Raw genomic sequence first — 16,501 nt, 5'->3', positions numbered from 1 at the left:
GCAACTATCACCAAATCTTCTTTACTATCGCCTAACCTTCCCACCAGGCGATTCGCAAAGCTTCTAGGAGACGAGGCGGAAAAGGTCTGTTGCACATCTGCTATTCTGCACGTATATTGCAAAGCTGTGTGTGCAAGGAAACAACCCGGACTGGCTTTTCAATAACAGGTGATAGTATGCTTCCGGTCTTGCCCGGGAGGTTAGGCGCTCTGCCCATGCTGTCTCCACGATTGCCATTGGACATCAAGAGCTCAAGGAGGAGAAATCGATCGTTTGTTGCACATCTGCAAATGCAACGCGTTATTAAAGACACGCCCTTACCGGGTTTGAACATGATTCAGGAAACCAGTCAGCTCCAAATAGGCAAATAGGGGAGTTAGTTTCGTCTGACTGGTCGGATGGCTCCCCCTTCCTAAATCGTGCAGACAGAGTATTGGCTAGGCTTCCAAAATGTCTAGACTGTGACTAAAAAGGGCTAGGAAACGAGACCGCAGTTAATCTAATTTGTCGCAGCCGTTCCAGGGAAGTCGTTGCGTGGTTGGGGGAGTGGGCTGCAGCGGGAAAATCGTGGAGGTTGGTGCGTGGCTGACGAATTTTCACAAATACGCTGGAAGGCCTCCATACAATCATACGTGCTTGTGTTAAGATCGGGAACGTACGGTGAGGGGGGTTGCACGGCTTCTGAGCTGTGTCGTCGTGATTTGACGGCATGCCTATGCGGAACAACCTTGGAGACGAAGTTAGGAAGATGCGGGTGATCCCGCCCAAAGATGGAGCCCGGAACTTTGTTTTTGCGTTATGGTACCAGGGGCTGGGCTATATAGGGGAGCGCATGAGCGAGATGAGGGTTGGTGCGTCACGAGAGAACCCGACACCCGAGGACAATACTTCAAAATTTTAGGCTACATTTAACTATACGCTCAAAAAATGCATTACAGACGAGAGAGTTAAGTCAGCATATTCAAAGAACGGACAGGGACTGGTACAAACCCTTTGTGAATTTGTGTTCGTTGCAGGCTCGGCAACGATTGGCGTTTTGCACTATCAATAACAATCAATGCCATAATCGTAAGGTATCGATTGTATCGATAGTGCAATCGATTATTTAGCGAGCTAATCCCTATATACGTACGATTTTACCCCTTTTCTAATTCCAGAAGGTTCAGAAGTTTAGTAAAGTACTATACTATATATAATAAAGGAAAGGCTCTCTGTTATTTACCTATTTAAAGAAAGTATCTAGAATTCCAGTCCTTTTCCAGTGCTTAAGGCACTCCCGCATCTCAATTGTCTCGGCTTCTAGCTGCCCCCTATCCCAGCTTACCGTACGACGAGCCCCTGAAAAGACTCTCTCTGGTTTATCGCTCATTGGTACTATTGAGAGGATATTAATAGCCATACGAGAGAGCTTAGGCCAGCGTTGCCTTTACGTATCTTGGCACCACTATACAAGGGCCCCCTTTTTACCAGGATCATACGATTCCTCTATATTAAAGTCCACATACTCGTCCCCACTTGCTGGCCTAGTAGCTGATTGAAGGGCTAAGGCAAGCCGATCGTAAGTATCGAGTGCTTCTGGCTCCTGAGAAGAGCTAGTAGTTGGAATAATTAGAGCTTGTGGCCCCTCGTCCCAATACCTTTCCCAGAGCTTTTTTACTCTTAGTAGAACTGGCTTTACCTACTTCTTTGGCCAGTGCATTTTAATATATCTTATACGGCGTGCAGGGTTCAGAATTAAAGCGGTAGCGTAAATAGGAGACATATCTGTCTTTATATAGTACTTATTAAGTACTGCATATGCAATATTTAGGCATTAAAGGAAATCTTGGCTCTCTTTATCCTTTTTCTTTTTGTACTTAGCCTATAAAAGTTAATTAAGTAAAGACAAGGAAGAAAGGAAAGAGAGAAAGGAAAAGGGGTAAGCTTATAGTTATTTCTTGCAAGTATTTAATTAAAATATCTATTATAAAGAGCGTAGTATTAATGGATGTGGAATCTCCCTCTATAGCAAAAGTAGCTCGTAAAAAGGGACTAAGGAATTCCTTAATTATATGAAGCTTTTTCCAGTCTTGGTGGCTCAAAAGATCTAGTTCTAGCTCTTCCTCGTAGTCCTGGCAATACTTTTCTACTACAGGCCTCAAATTGAGAAGTACAAAAAGCATATCATACTAGCTATTCCACCTCGTTTGATTATCCATTGGAATTAGCCTTTTCGCAAGAGCTTTAAAGGCTGCCGTATGGCCTGGTAATCCACGAATATAAATAACAATATTATACGCTTGGCCAAGTGGTCCCAAGAGCCTAAACTTGGCCCTAATTGCTTCCTTATCCGCAAGCTCTCTAGTCTCCTCCTGGCTATCATATAATTTAAGCTCTTCTGCTCTAATTACGTCCGTAAATAGGAAGGCTTAGATAACAAGATTAATAATATAGCCAATATAGCGAACTCGCTATTCCTCTGTATTCTACTCCCTATCATACGACTCTACTAAGAAGGCTTAAATATATTGACAAAGAACATTATTTGAGGAAGTATTATCGGTAATAATAGCCCCAAGCTTTCGTATAATGCCGTAATCCTCAAGAACAGGGCAAAGAATAGAGAACTGGTCCTCTCTACTATGGCCAGGTACTCTCTGGAGAGCAAGAAGAGCTTTTTGCCTCTTATAATCGTATATAGTAAAATGTACATAAATTGCCAGAAGAAGTAATCGATTTGGGGAGGTCCAAATATCGAGCGAAATATGGATAAGTGAGACTGCCGATTAAAGGGTCTTTCGTACGATAATCTTATGCTTTCCCCAAGCTTCTTTGACTTTATTATAAACTCCAGAGTAAGAGGTTATAATCTTGCCCTCGCAAGCTCGATTCAGGACTTGGCAAAAGGTATGAAATTCCGGCCATTTAACGAGAGTAAAAGACAGATTCCGTACGATAATCAGGGAGATTAGAGCTTTAGTAATAACTGCTGTATTAAGGCAAGCTCCAAGGACCTTATTATCAAATTCCTCAATCCCATTTCCCTCCTTAGCTTGAGCTTCGTACCAGAGTTATTTAAGTTGCTGGTTTGTAGTGATTTGGCTCTTACTTTTAGCCTTTGATATCGTAATTTGGTGGTGGCGGCTCAAATGATCCCCCATATTTCTTGATATTCGTGTACCATATGGCTCAGTTTTACAAAGGGTATAATAAAGAACGTCTTGCTTAAGATTATCTGGAGTAGGAATACGACAAAATTCCCAATAAGGTGCTCTCAACTTTGACATATCTAGAGTACTTGGAGTGGAATCTACTGAAACTGATCGCGCAAACGATGAATCTGGTTCAAGTGAAGAAGACATTTTGACGATATCTTTGGAAAAAATCAGTATGCGAGGCAGGGAAAATAGAGAGAAGAAGAGAGAGAGAGAGAAGAGAAAAATGGGGGGATGCGGGGTAAAAGCGGTGGAACAATCGTTTAGTAATCGATTACCAATCGATTACAATCGATAGCTAATCAATAGTGCACACAATCGATTGCTAATCGATTACTCAGCAATCGTTGCCGAGCCTGGTTCGTTGCAAACGAAATGATGGCTGGCCTAGAAACCCTCCTCGAAAGCATGTTGCCAGCTTTCCAAAGACCTTCACCGCATTACTGGGTTTTCTCTGTAACATTGTCTAAGATAAGCTTAAGGAAGACCCAAAGAAGCGTTACAAGCGTCCCCATACAACCGCATCACCCCATACCGCGCTTATGAACCAAGTCTCCCACTCCACCGACCTCGAGCGACCTCCAGCATTGACTCTACCACTCCCACCCCCAAAAAACCCAAGCACATCGAAAAGCAGGGGGAAGACCTCGCGGATTACCTATCCTCAATCAGAGAGCCTCCCTCTCATGCGTTTATCACTTGAGATCTACCTCGAAGTATATAATGCTGTACTCGGTGATCGCAGGGTCCATATTTCGTTTGGGTTTGGGAACTTTGGGCCAGAGCGGCGTGAGCTGGAGCCCGTTCCCTGGGTGATGACTCTAGGGGAAAGAAGAGGGAGTTGGTGGAACACAAACTGCACCTGGGATCACAGCGAAGACAACTCGTACAGGAACATATTGATGGATAATCTCTGTGGAGCCACCAAGTATTGGAACCGGTCAGAGAAACATTGGCCGCCTTATTCGATGGGAGGAATGCAGAAGCTGGATTTTGCGATCTTGTTGACCTGTCGGAAGATATGAACACCTTGCCCTTTTGTTTGCCAGAAACCTGAGGGAGAGCTAACATGGGATGGGCAGTTATTCAGAGGCAATCGACGTACTTTACAGAAGGACTTTCGTCTTCAATGCTTCCGAATCTTTCCAAATTCGTCCTCCCCAAACGGCTGGCGGAAATCACCTTTATAGAGGCAGTGTGGAGAATGCCGTCTCTCACTTATTATGGGCGGCCGGGTCTACTTAACAGAAATTACACTTACTCTGGACTCAAAAGATTCTGGACTGAGCTGTGTACGATTCTCGCAAACATGGAAAGCTTGAGTCACCTCAAGATCGTTCTTCCAGATTATCATGGTCAGGATATGCCACTGGAGAACAGGCGAGAAATGTGGCTGGTACCACTGGACAAGCTCAAGGGAAAGAGCATAAAGATGTTCGAGATTTGGGTCCCAGAGAGTTATGCGGTACATTTCACGGTTGATGAACCGCCTCAGTTCAAGCTGTACGCTATGATATCAACCCTGATGTAATAGACAATTCTAATGCGCGCTTCCCATAACATGGGGGGAAGTGATGGTTGTGGCCCGGTGGGGTATTGGCCAGGAAGTCTTTCAATAATAGTCAGCAAGCGAACGTGGGAGGCCGACTACTACCATTTCCTGAATCATAACTAGAACCGGAGTTCTCTGTGGGTCCTCGTCGTAATCTCTCTTAGCAACTAGATAGAAGAACCATGTCAGCCGCGAAGCTGGTAGGGGATAGGGGACACGAATAACAGTGCTAGCCGGCGGGTATAAAATCAGATGTATGTACCCTGTTGTTTTGAGAAATGGGATGCAGGATATGGCCGGACCGCCGGCTCTCGAGACAAAGAAAAGTTGAAGGTAGGTAGTGATACTGCTGAGTAGGGTGAAAGCAGACCGAACTTCTTTGCTGCGAAGCCCGGGTCGTTTTTTGAGCTCTGCCCGAGTCTGAATGCGTATACTATGGTTATTAATGGGAGGGATTGAAATTATTTGTCAATGGCCGCTCGCCTGGGAAGTTACTGAGATCGGATCTTTTTGCTGGCACTTGCCAACTAGCTGCAATCAGCCCAGACGAGGATGGCGGGGTGACCGGGAATGAGGGAGACACCCACGGCCAGCTAGGGCCCGAGTGATGAAGTAGACATAGAATAACATAAAACTTAGGGCAGTTCTAGAAAATAGATACGGAGATGACGATCAATTGACGGTGTGCGAGCGAGGAGGGATAGGTTCTGCTATGCTCTTCCCTCCTCGCTAAGGAAGGAAAGCACGTCCATCGTCCATGGTTCCTCCCTTCCAGAAAGGGGAACCATTGGTACCCAGGGGAAGCTACGCCGAGAGCCGCCTAACCTTGTGTCACACCTGCACCATTTTATGATGTTTTATCAACTTCAACATTCATTTCCAGACAACACTTTCCAAGAACACAGATACACGATGGCTGCTACAATTGAGAAGTTCGTTGGCGCCGACATCACAGACGAGATTATAGCCCAAGCCGCCGACCTCTTCAGCTTACACTATGGAGTCTGGGGCTTTATCGCAAAAGAAAAGATGGAAGTACACGAAGGTAAGACTTCTCCCCTTCTAAAATCATACCATCGAGAGCTGCCACCAGACTGCGGACATTCATCTCATACTCAGATCTCGCTGACTGAAGTTGATTTAGGATCAAGAGTGAAAATGTCCCTCGGCAAGCTGAGAGAACAAGTCCTCCCGCCTTTCAAGTCGCCAAATTGCAAGCACATCTACGTCCGCGGTCTCCTCCCCAGCACGCCTTCCGCTTATCACCCCCCTTTCTCGGTCGGTCACGTCTTCGCAACTCGCTTCCTGCACAACAACCGCCCGGTCCTATGGATAACACAACTCGTTGTCCACTCTGCTCACCGAAACCAAGGGATCGCGAAAGCCCTTCTTGAAGCTTTGCGAGAGGAAAACGCACAAATGGTTGGGGTCTTGTCGTCCAACCCATATGCGATTGCTGCTGTTTTGAGGGCCTTTGGGTCGGGTCTTGAGAGGGTTGAGAAGGTGTTGGAGATGACGAGGAGGAACGCGACGAGGGTAGATTGATGCCACTCCTTTATCAAGACACTGCTAACTTTCGTTACAGGTAATGGCTTCCTGCCCAATCGAGTATGTTCGACATTCGACCGTACGTGGTAAATTGTTCAGCGACAAGGACGACATTGAGGACATTGACGGTAAAGCGGTGGTATCGTGCGCAGATACCGGCTTTTGGGTGGATCATCAAGAGTCAGAACAGGCTCTGAAGGTCCTCAAGGCAAAGGGCGTGAAATGGCCGCTGGGAGAGTTGCCCCAGGGGTGTGAGTTCTTGGTTTTGGTGGAGGTGAGGGATGGCATGAGGGTGGGGTCGATTTATCCGCATATGGTGTAAGGGCATGAGTATGGCTCGGGGATGGCGGGTAAAGCGTTGGCATATGGCTTGGGCCAAGGTGAATCCTAACCTTCCATGAATTGATTGTCTCAAGACGGAGGGAAGCTTCACATCGAACCGAGCGACGCTCTTCAGCTCTTTGCTTCCAGCACCGCTATCTCGGCTTCGTTTGGATTGCCTTGCGGGGAAAATCGCTGTTTATTTCATGTAAGGCTGCAGTAAATTAATATATAATTACCCATACCTCATATGTACAAATGCATCCCATCTTTATACGCCGATGAATGCATGTCCCAAAGAGCAGTCAAAAGCCCTGTATACTTTGTCCACCCCATAACAGGAGAAACACCCTATTCAACCCTCGTGTCATTATTCTTTCCTAGCGTACTGGGACTCTCTGGATGCTCATCATCACTCATCAACCCTTCCAGCTCAAACTCCTCCGCATCTCGAATTTGTCTCGAGTCTGTGGCCCTGGCATGCCCATTCATCCTCGGCATTCTTGCTGTCCTGTCGGTATCTTTTGGTGGCACGGCTGGAGTCGAATTGACAGCGTAAAGATGGAGGAGCATATTGGTAAACAGGAAGATGAGGAAGGCAAAGCTGTAGAGAACGAGGACGTAGGAGACGTGAGTTATCCCCGCGTCAGAAATGAGCTGCATTTGCTCTTCGGTGGCGCCCATAAAAAGGAATCCGGAGGCATAGAGTAACTGGAACTGGTCAGCAGTTGTCAATAGGAGAGGGCGGGTAGCCTTACGAAAGGAGGGATATATTGGAAGCTGTTGGCATCGCCATCCTCTGAGATGGTATTCGCATCCCTGAGCACGAAGGAAACTTCGATAATCCTTGTCAAACCAGCGGCCATCAGAGTATATCCAAATACGGTATGAACCATTGTGCTGAGCAGCAGATGCTGAGGATGTGCAGACATAGCCCAGCCAGTAATCAAGATGACGAAACCTGGGATGAAGTTTCTCTTTGGCCCTCCGTCTCGCTTTCTGCTCAGCCAGACACCAGCCAGACCTGCACACCACCAAATCACGCCCATAGTTGTATGCTGGATATCATTTGCAACCCAGGCACCTCCCCATCGGTGTTCAGTGAAAGTGTTGACGCAGCCCCACGCAGCGATGAGAAGGGAGTCAAAGAATTCCTGTGATCGGCCTGTCCTCTTCAACCATGCCTGACCCACTAGCATGATGATCGTAAGAACAATTCCGTATCCGATGAAGGCACTTCCCATAATGAAGTGGGCAAGACATTGTCCCAAATGATCATCCCGGCAGTATCCCAAAGCTGTGATGCCACCAAAAAGCATCTGCACCCAGGCCACAACTGGCATAAGCTTTCCTACAACTCCGTGCCCCACCACGGCCACTTTCCGAATCTTCCCATGGAACCCCTTCGTGATGTGGAACTTGAGGTAGATGCCGAAGACGATTTGGACGCCCGACATCAACATCAGCCAATTCGAGAACCCGGCATGGATATTCTTCGCGAATGCCTTCCCCTTATGCAAGTGACCCAGAAAATATGCCACCACTGCAATCGCCGTTCCCAAGACTTGTACCGGGACGTGCCATCGATTCCGCACTATCTGTTGTACCAGTCAGTAAAGCCCATCTACTGCGGCAAAAAGAAACGAACCCCAAGAACCATCCCAGTTGGGAAGATGATGCCAAAGGACAACATCATCAGCAGAATGTGAATCCATAGTATCGAATCCTGCCCCGTGTCAGCACCTCCATTCTGTCATCCGGAGCCAAAACACCTACTATCGGATCCACGCTCATAGCTTCGCCATCGACTATCTTCTCCATATTGTGTCCTCCGTGTGCAGCAGCGCCTTTTGCAGAGAGTACCAGGCCGATAGACAATGCCAAAGATGGCGTGGGGTTTCTGAATCGGTCCATGTTCGAGATTCTTATCCCGTTGGCGTCTGAGCGCGATTAATTCGAAACTCGAAAGCCGCAGGGCGAACAGACGTCGATCGAGGAAATGGAACTGGAGCTGTCGAGACCGGACGAAGTAGAGAGTATAAACAGTGAAGCTATCCCTCCCCCATGGGCTTACGAATAGGAGTCGTCAACTTGGAAGTCGTTCGTGGCGTTGCTTGCCCGGGAGATGCGGCGGTGCTAGGACGCGTGATTTTCGGCTACGCTTTGGTGCATTTGATTGGTGGAGAAACGCGCGGATTCTCACGTGACGTAAATATTAAAAGAGGCACAAAGCTCTCCACCTCTTCGCCTTCTAGAAACTCACTTCTATGAATAGGATCTGAAGCAGTTTGGTGCGAACACTTTTACACATTGAACTAGCCTCTCGTCACATCACGGGATTTTCAAAAAGTTTGGCAACGGGAATTTCTATTTGCCGAGTTGAAGTCCGAGACCCCGGCCACCTCGCTGAAATCTATTTTCCGAATTCAACATCATGCCTACAGATCGATGCAGTGGGCACCTGTCAAGAGCGCTGCCTAAAAAGAGAATTCGCTCCACTCTCCTGAACGCTTTTTTGAGTCACCATTTCTACGATTGTCCTATCTTTCTGTACATGTGAGATTGGCTTCCGATGAGGAGATTGAGATCAGTGTCCCGCAAACCCCGCAAAGCCGAATCTGTAAATATACGTCTGCAATACACTCAAGACTGCCCGGGGTAGCTTGTCTAGCCCTGCAAACAGAATCCCTAGGCACAACCTGCCGCTACCAGAGGTCATGTCTGGATTGTCTCACGTCTGATGAAGAGTATTCAGCAATGTCTTTCCACGCTACCAATCCAGCTGTTTCTCCCCCTTTACCAACCCCCGATAGACCCGAAGAATCCCAGAATCGAAAAAGACATCCGTGTGTGTTGTGCCAGCAACGCAAGGTCAAGTGTGACCGCAGCGATCCTTGTGCCAATTGCGTCAAGGCTTTGGTTGAGTGCGTCTCACCCACAACTCTGCCGCCGAGGCGACGGAAAAAGCGGTTCCCCGAAGCAGAGCTACTTGCACGCTTGAGGAAGTACGAGGACCACTTGAGAAGCTATGGAGCCGACATAGATGCCATTAACTCAGAAGGGCCCAATGCGGGACTGCAGTCTGCTTCAACTACCACCCCCACCATCAAGATTTCCACTTCCCCGCTTGACGGCGCGACCCCAGAACCTATCAAATCGTTATCAATTCGAAGGTCTCTCAAGAACGTCGAAAAGTAAGGATTCCAGTCTCTTTTAGCTCGTCCTGTGGTTGACTCGTATAGCAATCTGTCGCGCGGGCTCAATCAAGAGGTCGGTCTCCCTTTCACTCCATGAGTTCCATCGGTCTCCCATCTTGGGGCACATTCTAAGCCGCCTCTAGTTTCGAGATGCCGAAGAGCTGCTACAAGGTTCCTCTGAGGATGAAATGTTTGAGAACCCCATAAGCAGGACCTACGATGGAATTGACGAGTATGGGAGTGACATCGTCTTCCCCTCCCCAGCCTCTGAAGATCTGCGGGATCTCCACCCTTCAACAGTCCATATATTCAGACTTTGGCAAAAGTTTCTTGATTCTGTGAATCCACTAGTCAAAATATTTCACGCGCCAACAGTGCAGCAACAAGTTCTCGATGCCACCGCTGACTTGGACAATGTACCAAAGGAGATGGAGACGTTGATGTTCGGAATATACAGCATGGCTATCGCCTCTTTCACCGACCGTGAATGCTTACCGATATTTGGAGAATCCAAAACTACGTTGCTGAAACGATACCACTCTGGTGCACGATTAGCGTGCCAGAGGGCGGGGCTTCTTCGTTCTTCGGACCTGACTACTTTGCAAGGATATGTGCTATATCTTGTGCGTAACTATCCAATATTGCCTCTAGACCTTTCAGCTTACAATCACAGATGTCATGTCTCAATTTCACGATAGACCCACGCTCACTCTTCTGCCTCACCGGCATTGCCGTTCGGATCGCCCAAAGGATGGGGCTGACTTGCGATGGCACGGCTTATGGCCTTTCCCCATTTCAGGTAGAGATGCGGCGTCGATTGTGGTGGCAAATCCTCCTTCTCGACACTCGTGTGGCGGAATTATCCGGTGCTGGTTCGACTGTCCTGAACCACAATTGGACAACAAAACTCCCATCAAATGTCAACGACAGCGATCTCTTCCCCGACATGCGAGACACGCCGCAAGAGCACCCTGGGGCGACAGAGATGGTGTTTGTACTGCACCGCTGCGAGGTGGCGAACCTCGCAAAGCAATTCCAGGATAAAGACATGCCGCTGGTTGTCAAAGACGAAGCCATCACCGCCCTCGAGAACAAGCTGGAGAAGACATACGTTCAGTACTGCGACCCATCGATTCCTTTCCACCTAGTCACCGTGTTAATGGTCAAACTCGCAACAGCCAAGGTCCGAATGCTACCCCGGCACCCACAACTAATGGCCAACATATCACAAATCGGGACAGAGGAAAGGGATTACCTATTCCGATTAAGCTTATCGTGTCTCGAAAACCACAACAAGATGATGGCATTACCGAGCCTGGAGAAATTCATATGGTTCGTTTTGACCAACTCTCCGATGCCAGCACTCGTCCACCTCCTGTGCGTGATGCGCTACCAAACCACCGGGGAGCTGGCCGATCGCGCGTGGGAGCTCTTCGAATGGCGATTTGAGAACCAGAATAGGAAATTCAAGGAGAGCCAGTTCTGGCGCAGGAATAAGGATAGTTTGATCCACCTCGCCATCGCAAATTTGACCGTCAAGGCATGGGAAGCGAGAGAGAAGGCCTTTGTGGCGATGCAACAACCAATTCCGGTAACTCCGAACTTCATCAAACAGCAACAGCAACAGCTTGCTGCGAAGAGACCGCCGAAATCGACGGGTACGGGTTCGTCTGTGGGAACAGAGGCTACGCCCCCGAGTACAACAACAACGGAGATTGGGATTGGGGAGCAGTTTGCCGGGAGTTATCAGTGGTTTAATCCAGCGGCTGGTGATCCGAACCAGGGGTTTGATGTCATGCCTGGTGTCATGACGAGTGATAATCAGCAGATGGGGTGGGACATTTGGACTGATTTGATGGAACCTACTAACCCTATATATTTCGGGGACGGTGTTGGGGACCCTGTACAACAAACATATTTTTGAGGTATGGTTACTCTCTTGCATGGTAATAGGATATTTCCCTCCACCGAAAAATGAAAACTACTCAGTCTACAATCCGACTGGGCTTAGCCCTGCGAAATGCATGGTCGTGAGACATTCGTCCCCGCCTTCTCTTACGATTGTGACACTCCTTTTCTCTAACTCCCCTGGGTTCTGCAAATATATCACGCAGCACGGATATACCCTTCAAGGGCAGAGGTCTCGGTGTATTTAATAATTGTTTATCACATCGAGGCGACAGAGCCACAATCGCCCTCCCTTGTCAGAAAGAGATCAATCAATACCGGGAGGCTCTTTTAAGCTTCGCCCCCACGGAGGAAGTACTTTGCATGCCAGTGTTTAATTTTTAATTTTGTTTTTTTATCTTATCTCGCGTCTGGACTTCATATGTCAGTTGAACATCTGCCGCAGTGGACAAAATAAAATAGGGAACGGCCCCATAGCCAAAATATTTTTCCTGGCCTTGAAGCTTAAGAAGGATGTCAATTCGGTCGGAGAAATTGAATACGCACTCGGCACTGGCAGCAGCCGAATAACAATATTCGACGCCGCTCAATTTTCCTTTTGCCTACACTTGGTGTTAGTGCTAGCAATGTTGGAAACAGTTGGATGTGATTGAGCCGTTCCTTCGGAATTGCTGTTAGACTTATATTAATCACAGCGCTGCCCACGTAAGACAGTTTGCAAGGTTGCAGTTGAGCAATATAGGCACTCTGCCTCCCACTGCCAGTAAGTGTTGCGGTGTTAGGCAAAAGGGGGCATATACCCTCGCTTAATCAGGTGTCACTCAAAATTTCGTCATTAGTGCTTCCAACGTGTTGGAACCTCCCTTGATAAGTCTACTGATGGCTATGACAGGATTACTAATTAAAACAGCCTTGCCGCACCGCCAATATGGAGTGAGCTCGTGTGGTTGTATCAAGTAAAAACTGCATCATTACTAAGTGATGCAAGTGTCTGCTTCTTTTAACAGATGCTGTCCGTTACCCTCGCCCTTCTTCATCTATATAAAAGCAGGCCTCAAGGGAGCACAAGAGATGTCATTGTTTGTGTTGCATGACTGTATTATCAAGAGAATAAGGCTGTGCAATTGGGTAAGTTTTGACCTACCTTTCCCCTCGTCAACAATACTAACAAGTACGTAGAGATGATACATTGTTCTCTCTCCAGCTTTTTGAACAGCACCTACATATAGTCAACTCCCCAGCCAATTCATGGCTTAAAATCTCTAATTATTCCTTTTAACATCCTTCCCTTCCTTGCGTTTGCTAGCGCAGCTCGCTCAGGAATCTGGCAAGGATGCGGCGCCAACCAAAAAGCAGCCCTGGAGACTACTATTGAGAATAGTATTCCCATGGCCACTGCTGCAAACATCGCTATAGATACCGGGGCTTACGGCTATGAGTTCACACACTGGTTTAAGTTAAACCCCACCGACCTGAAAGATGAAATCCGCTCCGTCTATGCCGACGTCATCAATAATATGCAAAACAAGTCCCTCGTAATCGCCTGCATGCGACGGTAACGCTATTTGGATCGGCGACGTCAACAATAGCATCCATTTATTTTCCGGCCCGCGCAATGGAACGGCGTGGAGAAATTCTATTCTGCCCGAATCAGGGGTGGCGGACTTATCACTGCTCTCTCAGTCGTGTCGAAGCGCATTAATATCGATATGGCAAGCAGCGTGATAGAAATAGTATCGAAATGGTCCGGGACCAATAGAAATGTGAATGGAAAACCCGGCCTGTTGAACATCACGGCGGAGGTCGCGGTAAAGAATGCGCTTACGTATTCGTTGTACGCGGAAAGTGTGAGGCTCGGGGGCTGTTGTATGGAATTGTTTCTTAATGGGAGTTCTAATGTGAGTGAGCTGACTCCCGCCAAGTTACTCCAGAGCCGCTCAATCAAGCCCCTTCCGCTACGGTGGTAAATGCAACAGGAGATTCTCAACCCCTTCCGATATCAACGCCATCGTACATCAGACATATCTCGGATAATATGTTTGTACTTGTATGAGTATTGAATAATCCCCTCCATTGAAAATTGAAGACTACACTCCAGTGCACCTCCTAGTTCTATGAAACCCAGTTTGTACAATTGCCAATCACTCCGTGCAATACTCAAGTGAGCAACAAGTGCCGACCGGCCTCTTTTCCCGGTTGAACGCGGTACCGAGTAGTGCTCAATGATCAGATAAAGTCTCAGGGTCCCTTGCATTCTCCAGTTTTCCACTTCCCTTTTCTCAATCGAAGCAGTGGCCAATCTCATTTACACATCATGCAAAGATATGTTTGTATCCTCCACGGGGGGTAGCGCAAAGGACGAAATAACTCCAGATTATTGCTCAATGACCCTTGTTCTTTCCGTATTAATATCAATAAAATATGCAGGCAGATTAGAAGCAGTCCCAGACCCATCCACCAGTAGCGAGCCCGATGAAGCTGACGATACTACAGTCTTGTAAGTTTGCAGAAAAAAGATCGTAATTCAAGTGTACCGGGAAGATTACTTACAGATCATAGTGACGAATTTGGAACCGCATTTACTGCTAACTATCATCCTCTGTTCATTGGTAGTCGGGTCCTGGACAACGGTAGCTTGCGCATCGAGAAGTTGCATATCCCGAATCATCACATCCCCGATATTACTGTCACTATCAGCATGAGCCTATTCCTGGGAAAAGGGTTTCACCTTCGAAAAGATGTGATCTCCTCGAGACGCTGATATTGCAAATAGGATAGGAAGAGATATCGTTGCAGAGAGTTTACTGAGCTCCAACACGAAGCTGCTGCTTCACGAGACGTAAATGTGAGTTCGATATCCGCTTGGTGTATATCGAGATGTTCATTATTCCCCAAGTATACCTTTCCCGTGACACCTTTCAACAAGACACCTAGAGTATGCCCAATTTCATCAACGACTGTTAGGTGATCGACTATTGGTATATACAGGTCAGTCAGAAGGACCGGTTTCAGAGGATTTATGAGCGCTTACACTGCACGATAAGTTGAGTAATATCGCCGTTGTCGCTATCATCCATGGTACTTTTGGTATGAAGAACAATTTCCGCATTACGACAGGGCAGGAATCCTAGATTTTCTTGTTCGGTAACCTCGCTCGGATGAGGGAACATCATCATCATGTAATGCAACATCTGGACACTATCGATGGATTCCACGATGTACCGGAGTTCATTCGATGTTATTGTTATGCTTCGAATGTCTTGTCGGAAGTCCGCCGTATCACTTGAAGAGGGAAATGTGAGTATCGCTGGTTTGTGCTGTAGTTAGAATATCAAGAGACTTACCCCTGGGTATTCAGAACTGAAAGATATCCGCAGCCATCTCCTCGTACGGAGGTATACATGAGCATAGAACTCGCTCCAGTTATTGACGATGCCTTGAGGCCTTGCACTAAAGCGAGCTGTGCGACGAATCTCTTAAAGTCTGCAATGTCTTGCGCTTCATTAATACACAGCCTTATCTTGAGTGCCTTGGCAGTTTGTACGTACAGGTCGATGGCATGTTGGAAAGAAGCAAAGAAACAACGGAGTTATGCGCCCTTGAAAATGCATGGATTCTCCAAGTTGGTCGCTCATTCGTGAGTCGAACAAGGAGGCTCACTGGAAGTACTGTTTGGTGTCAGTTCTCCATGGCAATTTTTGATCTTCCATCTGGTTATCAAACACCTACAGGTATAGTCAAGGTCATCATGGTTGCCACAGAGGCAACGGAAGATGCGTGTGCCCTGAGTACGTAACAATTCTGGGTTGAACGCAGTTTTGACACACAGCAAATGGTTTGAAATGTCGAGATTGACGGAAAATGTTAACTCGAGCTCCGAGCGTACCTGTTTCGAACTAGTACAATACCCAGCACTTCCAGAATTGGCGGCTTTGGATCTTCCAGACGTTGCCGGTACATTCTTGAGATTATTCAAGTACCGTTCATGAATCTCCCCTAGCATTCCATGAACAAGATCAACTTGGGCCTTCATTCTATCCGTTTGGATACTGTCTCAATATCAGCAGGAGCGCAGAACATAAAAGGGATCAAGCCTACCAGCCTCGTGCGGCAATTGCTAAGTTAAGCGCATTGACATGAGTAGCAAGGTTCTGCCTCAACTTATCCAAATCGGCACCTTCTGCAGTCCATTTGATCTTCTTGATGTTTTCCTTGAACTGTGTTCGCCATCTCTTATGAGCAGTCTCGTCATCGTGCTCCTTGTCGATTTCCGTTCGAAGCTCAGGATAACTTTTGAGCACTCCATCCAAATGCTGCAGTGTCGTCTGACAATTCTCTATCATCCGACTCAAAATTTCATCTTCCTCTGGTCCTACAGCCCCTTCCGTATTTGGGACACCTTCTTGCTGCAATGTCGCCGAAAGGAGCTTCAGCGCATTGCTAATTGCGAACAGCTGGTTTTGGACCTCACTGAACTCTCCTGGGGCCGACTTACGACCTGTCGTGAGCGTCTTCCCGATTCTGTAGGCCAAGCCCGAAATCATATGAATATCCCCAATAGATATGCGGAAAGACATGTTGATAGTTCTCATCGGCTCAACATTGCTGAAACGTTGAGATATCTCCATGAGGCTGTTGCCTGCGGAATCGGGCGTTGAGGCTGAGCACCATGCAGAAGCCATGAAACTCAGCCCCCTACATCGTGTGATCGGAACACGCTTACCTTGAGTGCTTCCTCAGCCCGCTCAAACTTTACATCCTCCTTCATGCAAAATCTTCTC

At 47.4% G+C, this 16,501-nt stretch overlaps 8 protein-coding genes across 8 annotated transcripts; 4 read left to right on the top strand and 4 right to left on the bottom strand.

The window, feature by feature from the left end:
* Window positions 1–1,222: 1,222 nt before the first annotated feature.
* K444DRAFT_532862 (uncharacterized protein) lies at window positions 1,223–1,417 on the bottom strand (the record flags this gene model as incomplete). The annotated part of the gene is made up of 1 exon (XM_024875110.1): window positions 1,223–1,417. A coding segment is annotated over one exon (195 nt), but the record flags the coding sequence as incomplete, so codon positions are not given.
* Window positions 1,418–2,364: 947 nt separating this feature from the next.
* On the bottom strand, window positions 2,365–3,373 carry K444DRAFT_20867 (uncharacterized protein). Its single transcript, XM_024871062.1, has 2 exons — window positions 3,089–3,373; window positions 2,365–3,037 (listed from the first exon to the last, which is right to left on the bottom strand). The coding sequence occupies exons 1-2, from the start codon at window positions 3,339–3,341 to the stop codon at window positions 2,766–2,768; spliced, it is 525 nt and encodes a 174-aa protein (XP_024734941.1). The 5' UTR covers window positions 3,342–3,373; the 3' UTR covers window positions 2,365–2,765.
* A 177-nt stretch (window positions 3,374–3,550) lies between these two features.
* Window positions 3,551–4,325, top strand: K444DRAFT_20789 (uncharacterized protein). Its single transcript, XM_024871057.1, has one exon. It carries the CDS (start codon window positions 3,737–3,739, stop codon window positions 4,217–4,219), a length of 483 nt encoding a protein of 160 aa, XP_024734940.1. The 5' UTR covers window positions 3,551–3,736; the 3' UTR covers window positions 4,220–4,325.
* Window positions 4,264–4,725, top strand: K444DRAFT_631395 (uncharacterized protein; the record flags this gene model as incomplete). The annotated part of the gene is made up of 1 exon (XM_024883353.1): window positions 4,264–4,725. The coding sequence occupies one exon, from the start codon at window positions 4,264–4,266 to the stop codon at window positions 4,723–4,725; it is 462 nt and encodes a 153-aa protein (XP_024734939.1).
* A 933-nt stretch (window positions 4,726–5,658) lies between these two features.
* On the top strand, window positions 5,659–7,083 carry K444DRAFT_664811 (uncharacterized protein; the record flags this gene model as incomplete). The annotated part of the gene is made up of 3 exons (XM_024887009.1): window positions 5,659–5,791; window positions 5,891–6,282; window positions 6,332–7,083. The coding sequence occupies 3 exons, from the start codon at window positions 5,659–5,661 to the stop codon at window positions 6,614–6,616; spliced, it is 810 nt and encodes a 269-aa protein (XP_024734938.1). The 3' UTR covers window positions 6,617–7,083.
* Window positions 6,813–8,615, bottom strand: K444DRAFT_20799 (uncharacterized protein). Its single transcript, XM_024871058.1, has 4 exons — window positions 8,392–8,615; window positions 8,264–8,341; window positions 7,374–8,213; window positions 6,813–7,326 (listed from the first exon to the last, which is right to left on the bottom strand). The coding sequence occupies exons 1-4, from the start codon at window positions 8,527–8,529 to the stop codon at window positions 6,967–6,969; spliced, it is 1,416 nt and encodes a 471-aa protein (XP_024734937.1). The 5' UTR covers window positions 8,530–8,615; the 3' UTR covers window positions 6,813–6,966.
* A 471-nt stretch (window positions 8,616–9,086) lies between these two features.
* K444DRAFT_614599 (uncharacterized protein) lies at window positions 9,087–11,843 on the top strand. The gene is made up of 4 exons (XM_024880557.1): window positions 9,087–9,809; window positions 9,858–9,885; window positions 9,956–10,435; window positions 10,486–11,843. The coding sequence occupies exons 1-4, from the start codon at window positions 9,373–9,375 to the stop codon at window positions 11,734–11,736; spliced, it is 2,196 nt and encodes a 731-aa protein (XP_024734936.1). The 5' UTR covers window positions 9,087–9,372; the 3' UTR covers window positions 11,737–11,843.
* Window positions 11,844–14,094: 2,251 nt separating this feature from the next.
* K444DRAFT_631391 (uncharacterized protein) lies at window positions 14,095–16,297 on the bottom strand (the record flags this gene model as incomplete). The annotated part of the gene is made up of 8 exons (XM_024883352.1): window positions 14,095–14,207; window positions 14,271–14,404; window positions 14,449–14,692; window positions 14,752–15,002; window positions 15,065–15,249; window positions 15,450–15,521; window positions 15,607–15,769; window positions 15,819–16,297. 8 exons carry the CDS (start codon window positions 16,295–16,297, stop codon window positions 14,095–14,097), a joined length of 1,641 nt encoding a protein of 546 aa, XP_024734935.1.
* Between the last annotated feature and the right edge of the window lie 204 nt (window positions 16,298–16,501).

The sequence above is a fragment of the Hyaloscypha bicolor genome (genome assembly GCF_002865645.1).
Source record: "Hyaloscypha bicolor E unplaced genomic scaffold K444scaffold_107, whole genome shotgun sequence".
In the NCBI taxonomy this organism is placed as follows: domain Eukaryota; kingdom Fungi; phylum Ascomycota; class Leotiomycetes; order Helotiales; family Hyaloscyphaceae; genus Hyaloscypha; species Hyaloscypha bicolor.
This window is presented reverse-complemented; position numbering and strand designations above follow the sequence as displayed.

Excerpts from the sequence above, each read along its gene's own strand:
- K444DRAFT_20867 (XM_024871062.1), bottom strand. The coding sequence starts at position 3,341 with ATGTCTTCTTCACTTGAACCAGATTCATCGTTTGCGCGATCAGTTTCA. Across the intron at positions 3,038-3,088 it reads TACGATATCAAAGGCTAAAA|CTCAAGCTAAGGAGGGAAAT; the intron begins GTAAGAGCCAAA and ends TCTGGTACGAAG.
- K444DRAFT_20789 (XM_024871057.1), top strand. The coding sequence starts at position 3,737 with ATGAACCAAGTCTCCCACTCCACCGACCTCGAGCGACCTCCAGCATTG.
- K444DRAFT_20799 (XM_024871058.1), bottom strand. The coding sequence starts at position 8,529 with ATGGACCGATTCAGAAACCCCACGCCATCTTTGGCATTGTCTATCGGC. Across the intron at positions 8,214-8,263 it reads CAACTGGGATGGTTCTTGGG|ATAGTGCGGAATCGATGGCA; the intron begins GTTCGTTTCTTT and ends CTGGTACAACAG. Across the intron at positions 7,327-7,373 it reads TCCAATATATCCCTCCTTTC|TTACTCTATGCCTCCGGATT; the intron begins GTAAGGCTACCC and ends GACCAGTTCCAG.
- K444DRAFT_614599 (XM_024880557.1), top strand. The coding sequence starts at position 9,373 with ATGTCTTTCCACGCTACCAATCCAGCTGTTTCTCCCCCTTTACCAACC. Across the intron at positions 9,810-9,857 it reads TCTCTCAAGAACGTCGAAAA|CAATCTGTCGCGCGGGCTCA; the intron begins GTAAGGATTCCA and ends TGACTCGTATAG. Across the intron at positions 10,436-10,485 it reads AAGGATATGTGCTATATCTT|ATGTCATGTCTCAATTTCAC; the intron begins GTGCGTAACTAT and ends TTACAATCACAG.